This window comes from Triticum dicoccoides, chromosome 7B (genome assembly GCF_002162155.2).
Source record: "Triticum dicoccoides isolate Atlit2015 ecotype Zavitan chromosome 7B, WEW_v2.0, whole genome shotgun sequence".
Taxonomy (NCBI): domain Eukaryota; kingdom Viridiplantae; phylum Streptophyta; class Magnoliopsida; order Poales; family Poaceae; genus Triticum; species Triticum dicoccoides.
Window position 1 is genome coordinate 735,796,777 of NC_041393.1, and position 8,287 is coordinate 735,805,063.

General features: G+C 40.4%; 1 protein-coding gene across 2 annotated transcripts; it reads right to left on the reverse strand.

The window, feature by feature from the left end:
* Positions 1-2,244: 2,244 nt before the first annotated feature.
* On the reverse strand, positions 2,245-8,188 carry LOC119336084 (transcription factor GTE10-like). Of its 2 annotated transcripts, none has more exons than XM_037608118.1 (10): positions 8,004-8,188; positions 6,214-6,973; positions 6,067-6,115; positions 5,912-5,976; positions 5,703-5,757; positions 5,571-5,630; positions 5,293-5,414; positions 5,103-5,169; positions 2,934-3,055; positions 2,245-2,847 (listed from the first exon to the last, which is right to left on the reverse strand). In XM_037608118.1, the coding sequence occupies exons 2-10, from the start codon at positions 6,916-6,918 to the stop codon at positions 2,485-2,487; spliced, it is 1,608 nt and encodes a 535-aa protein (XP_037464015.1). In that variant the 5' UTR covers positions 6,919-6,973; positions 8,004-8,188; the 3' UTR covers positions 2,245-2,484. The 2 variants fall into 2 exon arrangements, with proteins under 2 accessions (XP_037464015.1, XP_037464014.1); XM_037608117.1 differs by having other exon boundaries at positions 2,247-2,847; positions 5,876-5,976; positions 8,004-8,187.
* Between the last annotated feature and the right edge of the window lie 99 nt (positions 8,189-8,287).

The following is an 8,287-nucleotide window of genomic DNA, read 5'->3' on the forward strand; positions in this document are numbered from 1 at the left end:
GGGCCGGAACTGAACACCTCGTTCTATAGCGCAGACAAAGAGCCACCCGACCCAGTTGAGTTTGCCGCATACGAAGGATAGCAAGGGAGCTCCTATTCCACGCGCAATGCGTTGAGTGTCGACCAAACGCACACACCCTCGCTCCCTACGCATGAACTTGGGCCGACCCAAGACCTGGGCAGGCTCCCCTATTTCCCTTTTTTATTATTTTTGTTTATTTGTTGTTATTTTTCTTTTCTGGTTTCCCTTTTTGCTTCTTTCAAATAGTTTGATATTTCAAAAAAAATCAAAAAATGTTCAAGATCGCAAACTAAATCATGAATTACAAAAGTGTTCGCCAATTTAGAAAAAATAACGATTAAAAAAACTTCTTGAATTTTTATAAACATATTTTAGAATTTTGAAGAACATTTTTCGTATTATAATGCACAAATTTTGAATTTTCGTGAACATTTTTTAATTTTAACGAACATTTTTGTATATGATGAACAAATTATGAATTCAACGAATAAGTTTTATATTTTATGAAAAAAATTCAAGAACATTATTTGAATATGATGAACAAATTTTGAACTCCGCGAGCATTATTTAAAATTGATGAACATTTTTTCAAATTGCTAAACATTTTTAAATCTAGAAAACTATTTTTTGAGGTTGATGAAAAAAATCGAAATTTGAAAAAAAAATGGAAATTTTAAAAAATTTCCCTAAATTTTAAGTATCTTCGGAAATTTAAAATAAAAATATTTGCATTTGAAACAAAAATATTTGAATTTCGGAAATGTTCATGACTTCTAAAAGAAAAAAATGAAAATGAAAATATACAGAAAAAAGAAAGGAAAGAACAAGAATGAAAAAGGACAAAGAACCAAGAAAAAACAAATGGGAATAATGCTCGAATGACCTAATTGTACGCAACGGGAAGAGCGCCGGGGAGTGGGGTGGGGGGAGTGGGGTCGCGCTAGGTCGATATCGAGCGACCTGCGGGCAAATAGGAATTGCCGGATAACAAAGCTTAATGACTTATCTCCGGCACGCACATAGCTCTTAAATGGGCTGTAACCACTATGGCCCATTTTAGTTTTTCCCTTGTTACATATTATTTGACAAACCATGTATATAAAACTAAAATAATACTTACGAATTATATTTTTTTATAATGTAAAGCAGTTAAGAATTATTTAAGAAGTATTAGTATAAGTTTAAGAATTACATATTGTTGTTTAAAAATATATTGTTTTCATACATATTATTTGCCTTATCATTTTTTATATATAAATATTTTGGCAAACACGCAAAAAATGTAAACATCTAAACACTTTTTAAAACAACATAAATATTTCTTGCATACTACATGAATATTTTGTTAAATATGCGAACAGTTTCAAAAATTATATGAACATATATTCAAATATATAATGCACAAATGTATTTTTCAAGTAAGTTATTTTATTTGTATTTATATTATTTATAATGAACGAATATTCTAACTTTATTTTTTACTGTGATTATAATTTACATATATAAGCCATTATGTGCTTGGCTATCAACTTTTGCGGGGGAAAGGAGATATTTATTGCTTAAGGTGGTGCATCAAACTTACAAAATTCAATAACTTCATCCAATCCTCCCCGTAGCCACACCGCGGTGCGAGGAGTTTTACGTCCGTAGGTCGCTAACCAATGATTAATTATTAGTTTTTTGTAAGAGTAATTTTAGCAATTGAGATCTTCCTATCACATTTCCTCAACTCCTGAATTTCTTGGACTAACACCATGTGGGCTATCCTTAACAGACTGCAAACCCAATTCAGTGATTTGTTCAATAGTGTCGCCACTATAGTATGAGGTCTAGGGTTTGAACCACCATAAACACCATTTGTCATTTGAATATTCCCTTTGTATAACTGACAGGTGGGACCCAATGAACATACAGACATATATATTGGCTTTTTAGAGATTTTATACGAGATGTGGTATTAATATAGGGGGTTTGTGCAAAACAAACATCGTTCCAGGTCTGCCAGTCACTGCCACTGGGCCCGACGCCACGCAAGTGGTGTATGTGTCTGCAGATGATAATTGAACCGCATATGGACGCCGAGACAAATTCTGGCACCTGTTTTCTGCATTCTTTAACTTTTGGCGTAGTTTCCCTGGCTGCACCATCAGGATGTGCTTGTCACGACTGCAGGCAAAATGCCATTTCACAGGGACAATACACCACCATCACAAGCGCAATATATATACACAAGCACTTCACTACTATATCTCTTTTTTTTTTCTCTTTTTTCCAATTGTTTTACAGAACATTCGTACGAGAAACTCACTCTGAATACCACAACAGTTACAGTGCACTCCGCCGCTTATGTCGACATAGCCCGCTCGCGGGGCAGAATCACATCGTAACCTTATAACCACGATGTACGATCGTGTTGGTGTACACAATACGTATGCGAAACAAAGTTCACAAGAAAAAAGAATGCTACCCACAGCAGCCGATCTCCCCTTCCTCCCCGTCGATTTCCATATCGACGGCGGGAGGTAACATGCTGTCGACGTCAACGGAGGGTGGTGATATGCTGTCGGCATCCACGGAGGGTGGTGATACGCTGTCGACATCCACGGAGGTTGGTGAGTCCTCCATTTCATCTTCGACCTCTTCTTCCATGTCTCTCTTCATGAAGAGCCCAAGCCTCTCCAGCGGGCTTCCGAGGCCAGGTGGGAGCTCCATCCCGTCGACGAAATCCACGATTAGCTTGGCAGGAGGGTTCAGCTCCCACTTTTTGCTGATGTTTTCCAGGTCCTTTAGGAAGTCGCTGTTGTCAATGTCGACGGTCTTCTTCATCTGCAAGAAGGAAAAGGGTTGAATAGCCACTGTGGGACATCAAGCTTAGAGACTCGCTGGATGGTCACAGGGCAAGCAGCTAGTACCATGTGTAGTGCCAGCCGTGCTGCCTCTCTTTCTCGCTCCCTCTTCTTCCTTAGTTCTTCATCTAACTTGAACTGTGCAGCAGCTTCAGCAGCCTTCACCTGGGCCTCAATCCTTTCTTTCTCTGCAGCACAGAACGAATTTGGAGGAAGCCATAATAAGGCCAGCATTTAACGGCAATGGTGTAACTCAATGTCAACGCGGCACAGAAGAGTACGACCTAAAAATGAGCCATACAAAATATATTTTTAGAGTTTCTGTTCTCCATTTTCAAGGAGTTCATGTTGTTGCCCATCATCCATACTGCTATATACTCCCTCCGTTTCTTAATGTTATTAGGTAGATATGTTTTTGAGAGAAATTCCAATTTGTTAGGTGCATTTGCTTTATTTCCATTGAACTGCAGATTCTACTCAAAATAAATCCAACAGCCATTTATTTTTGGAAGCCATGCTTCATGTATGCAATGGTCCAAGTTATTTTTTGGAAGGATAATTAATCTATCACCCATAATTATGCCTGTAATCACCAAACTAAGCAGGGATATTTCTATCCCAAATCCTCCATTGTTGTGCCCAAAAATATAACAAACATTAAGGAATGGAAGGAGTATAGAGTACTAGGTCGGTACAGGGGTAAGTCGGTTTGTTCCAAACAACCCACAACCTTTAGTGCCTAGACTTACATACCAGACGCTACAGTAATGGAAAAACCTCCCAGAACCAAGAACCAGCTCATCCATCTTATCATATATCAAACAAATAACAGCTACTCTTTGAAAAAATATCAATCCATGTTGTGAATTCTTCCTTCCTTGATTGCCTACAAGCAACGGGACTTCCTTTAATAGAGAAGCTATAAACTGATTATCTACCTGACAGGCAACTGTCTATAATTAACTGATGTGTATCTATCAGCTACCGCTAATGCTTAATGCATAAGCATCTTTCATTGACTAACCAGATTGTATTTTACTTATTGCCAACTTAGTTCAGATAAGATCAAAATAAGTACAGCAATGGTCCCTGAAACTTGATCATGTGGTATTCATGACCCTTGCCAATGTGTACATATGCCTCAATTTTGTAGGGATGCTCTTTCTTTTAACAACTTTCATGTTGAATTACAGTAATATCTGTATCATGTCATGCTGGCAAAGTAGAAAAATACAATGTTCCAATGCATGGGCACTCCACTGGTAATGGAAACATATGGCGAAATAGGACATAGAATGACTAGAGACAAAGTTGAACTCTTTGAATTGGCTGGCACACGGATGGTTTCGAGCAAGAGGAAAAGGCAATTCAGAGAACCACACATGAGAAAGAAGATACTTGGTTCATCAACCATTTTAAGAGTTGATCGGGGTTAAGGCATACAAACCATTTCCATAGCACGCAATAACTATCAGTTCCTAGCCAGTACACAATGGTAGCTAACAATGCAAAAATTAGCTCAACTAGGTGAAACGTCACTATAAGCCAAGATAATGAAATACACAAATTACGGACTGTACAAATAAATCTGGGGAAGGGACACTTTTGGCATTCTTTTTGTAGTTGTGCACAAGAATTAAGGTCTGATGACTAATAAACTTGTTCAAAAAACATAATCCATCCATTAATAAACTATCAAGATAAAATATCAAGCCTCACTTTCGCCTCACTTATTATTAGTGCCATATCAGCATTTGAGACTATAGTGAAGACTTGCCACTGCCAGCAATCCCAGCATCGAACAGGCCCATTTTCAACACCAAAAACATCTCATATCTTATAAACCCTCTGTTCCCAAATATAAGATGTTCTGGCAGTTCAGGCAGTTCAATTTGAACTGCCAAAACGTCTTACATTTAGAAACAGAGGTAGTACAATTCAAACAAGTATATATCTTATTTTTGGAATAAGAATTCAAAGTATCTTATTTTGGGCATGAGAATTTAAACAAGTTTAGCTTATTTTCTGCGTGAAAAATTAAAACAAGTGTAGTTTATTTTGGGTTTAAATGAAAAAGTATCACATTTAAAGAACGGAAACTACAAGTCCACATGACTACGAGAGAGAGCTCAGTGCACATATAAGTTACTTGACCAAACTCACAGAACTGGTGGGCAGCAAAATGTATCCAGCCTATATAAAATTGCTGATCAGAAGCTCATGACTAATTATTACCTTCTTGCTGCCTTTTTTCCAGCCTCTCCTTTTCCAACTGTAATTTTGCAGGGTCTATTTGCTGCCCCTAAGAAAGAGATCAAAACAGCACATCAGCCAGAACTGCAAGTGCAGCAGAAAACTTGCTGACTAAATAGCATAATTGTAATACTAGCGTACAAAATTTAGCATATATATTACAGAAAATTACATGGTCCAGAAGTGCCTTCTGCTGTGCCTTCACAATCGTTCCAGCAAAACGCCTCTTAAGCATTGCTGCACGCAGGGCCTTGGCTGGTGACAAAGGTTCAGCCTGTAAATAACTTCCGTCTCCTGAGATTCACGTCACAACATGCATTGCATTAGCAACAAAATATATGGCAATAACATTGTGCCAAGTTCCTAACTGTTATGTTATCACCACAGATAAAGAATTAAACAATAATTAGATGAACAAAGATATGATAAAAGAGGGCACGCTGATAGAACCTTGACCATAGGAAGAAAGAGGCGAAGTTGAAGTATCACTGCAAGACCGTGATTCATTTCCTAAGAGAGCAAACAAAAGCATTAACAAAACAGATGGCATGGGATACAATTAGATGGAATTCATCAACATACCAATCGACTGAACTCTGTGCTCACTTGACTGGACCTTAGTTGTGTTAGCGCTCTCCTAAAGATGGAATACAAGTCTTAGGGGGGACAACTGAGAATTTGCTTCACTAATGATGTGCCATAAAACTAAATACAGAAATGCATCAAACAGAAACAAGGGAACTCATTGTCGAAACCTTGGTGCATGGGATAGAATGATGTATTGTCGAAACCTTGGTGCATGCGATAGGATGATGTAAAGGGCCCTCTTTGCTACCAGCTGCTTGCACAGGTGTCTCTGGATTAAAAAACATCTATAACCATGACAAAAGAGTATAGTCCTGAAAAGTTTGTGGCACATAATGAAAAGAAGTTACACCATTCACACCTTTGGATAAGGTCTGCCCCGAGCCACGCACACAAAACTTAATTTTTACCTGTTCATACAACATATAGCAGTACATTAAAATCATATTGCCCTTAGGATGACAAAATACCAAATAATCAAGTGAATGAAGGTATCAGGTGGTCTTACTTTGGAGGATATTGCATTTGTCAATGTCTTCTTTGCAGATGAATCTGAGCATGCGACCAGCCCTCTAGAAACCACTGGCTTTGAATTGACAGCCACATGAGCCTTAATTACCTTCATCGGCAACTGCACTGGCTTCAGATTTCTGTCGCTCCATTTTCTTTCATATGATGTCCATTCCGAATTAAACATTATATTCAGCTGTTCAGCTACTGTGTGGACCTGATTTCCAGGAGGATTATATGTCATTGCATTTGAAAATGTTAGTCTCACATCTGCTGCAAACTCATCGGTGCTTAAATAATTCTTGTTTGTGAGTTTCTTCTTGACAGTGCCCAGGTCCATCGGATTGCGGATAACATCAAAGTAATCAGGAATGCCAAATAGGTCTGGATCAACCGGTTTATGGAACAGCCAACCACCCGGGTGATCCATGAGCTTCCCCAGAATATTTCTACAGACCCTTGTCTTGCTAGCATTCATGCTTCCAGCCTTGTTGTTAGAAGATGGTCGATGCTCAGATGAAGATATTGACGTCGTCCCAGATTTTTGAGACCGTTTACTTCCCTCAACCTCTGAATCTGTACCAGAATCTTCTGACCCACTGCTTATATAAACTGACCTCCGTCTCTTACAGGCTTGCGTGGTCATTGTGTTTGGTTTATTACTTTCTGATTTTGGCAAATGACCAGTAACTTCAGGCTTCATGATGCCCTATCCGATAGACACACATGGTACATACAGCACAGCTTCTCTCAGTCAGCTGAAAACAGAATATTCAGTCAGAAGCAAGCTGCTTAAAATGCCGAGATAATCATAGGCCAGACAGGAAAAAGAAGACGGAGGACAATGACACTTTGTCACGTACTACTATCCATTCTAGGATGAACAGATTATTTTGACAGGACAGAACTTAGGGCAGTACAGATAAAATAAAATCTACTGTATGAAATAACAACACTAACAGCTCATACAGACAACGAGGGGTCACTAAATTTCAATTTCTTATTTTTCAAAAGAGGAAAGTAAGAACTCTGAATCTGGAACAAAATGTGTGCAGAAAGCATGGAGTTAATGCCTTATGCCTCCATAATCTGCGGCAGCTAGTAACAAAACAGAAGGGTGAATACAGTAAGTGTAACATGCAAAGAACACACAGGACAATCATCAAATGTTTCCAAGTAATAGTCAGAGTTCTTGGACAATTTTTCCAAAAAGGGACAACTTTCCTTATCCTGTGTTCGGGATGTTGATCCCCCTAGTTTTGTTTTGCCAACAATGGGAAACGGTGGGCGTTACGACCCCTACTGCCAAGCATATACTAGCTGGGGTCTACTACGGATCCCCCACGGATTACTGCGATTATGTCACCAGGATGGAGGCAGCATACTGCCAAGCAGGGTATTATCCTGGCTCGGTTCCATGGTGTTTGATAATCAATAGGGCTAGCTGAATGGCCTTCACTAGAAAAAAAATCGATTTTTTTTCCTTCTCCTAGTAACAAGCCAATAAACGACCTATTGGAGATTCCCCAACATACCCAAAAAGCCTCAATTGTGCTAGAGTGGACGGCCCAATCAGCGAAAGACATCTAGAGTATGGTTCTAGGGTTAATGGCCTATTGGAGATTCCTCAGACATAATACTACGAGCCTTTACTAAGCCAGGTAGACGCCCTGTTATCCAATCCCCAATCGAAGGAGCCACCCCAAATTGCCAAGAACCCCAGCGCATCAACCCTAGAATCACAGATCGGACCCTCGTGGCGCGTGCGAGAGAGATAAAAGGACCAACCTGAGCGCGTCTTCGCCGGGGCAGGCGGAGGGCAGGCCCCCTGGAAGCTCCCTCGGGATCCTTGGCCCCGGAGGCGTGCCAAGAACCGGAGGCGTGCACGCGCGCGGAGGCTAGGGTTTCGGCCCGGGCTCCGCGGCGCGCGGCCTCCGCGTCGAGGCGGGGCGTCGGGGGCGGGCGGTGGAACGGGCCGGCGGGGGACGGGCGCGGGAGGATGGGGCCGGCGGAAGGCGGGGAATTTGGGCGGGCACGGTGCGTGGGGAGCGGTGGCTGGTGGGTCGCGGGGG

Excerpts from the sequence above, each read along its gene's own strand:
- LOC119336084 (XM_037608117.1), bottom strand. The coding sequence starts at position 6,918 with ATGAAGCCTGAAGTTACTGGTCATTTGCCAAAATCAGAAAGTAATAAA. Across the intron at positions 5,631-5,702 it reads GCACAGAGTTCAGTCGATTG|GAAATGAATCACGGTCTTGC; the intron begins GTATGTTGATGA and ends TTGCTCTCTTAG. Across the intron at positions 5,170-5,292 it reads AGAAGGCACTTCTGGACCAT|GGGCAGCAAATAGACCCTGC; the intron begins GTAATTTTCTGT and ends TCTCTTTCTTAG.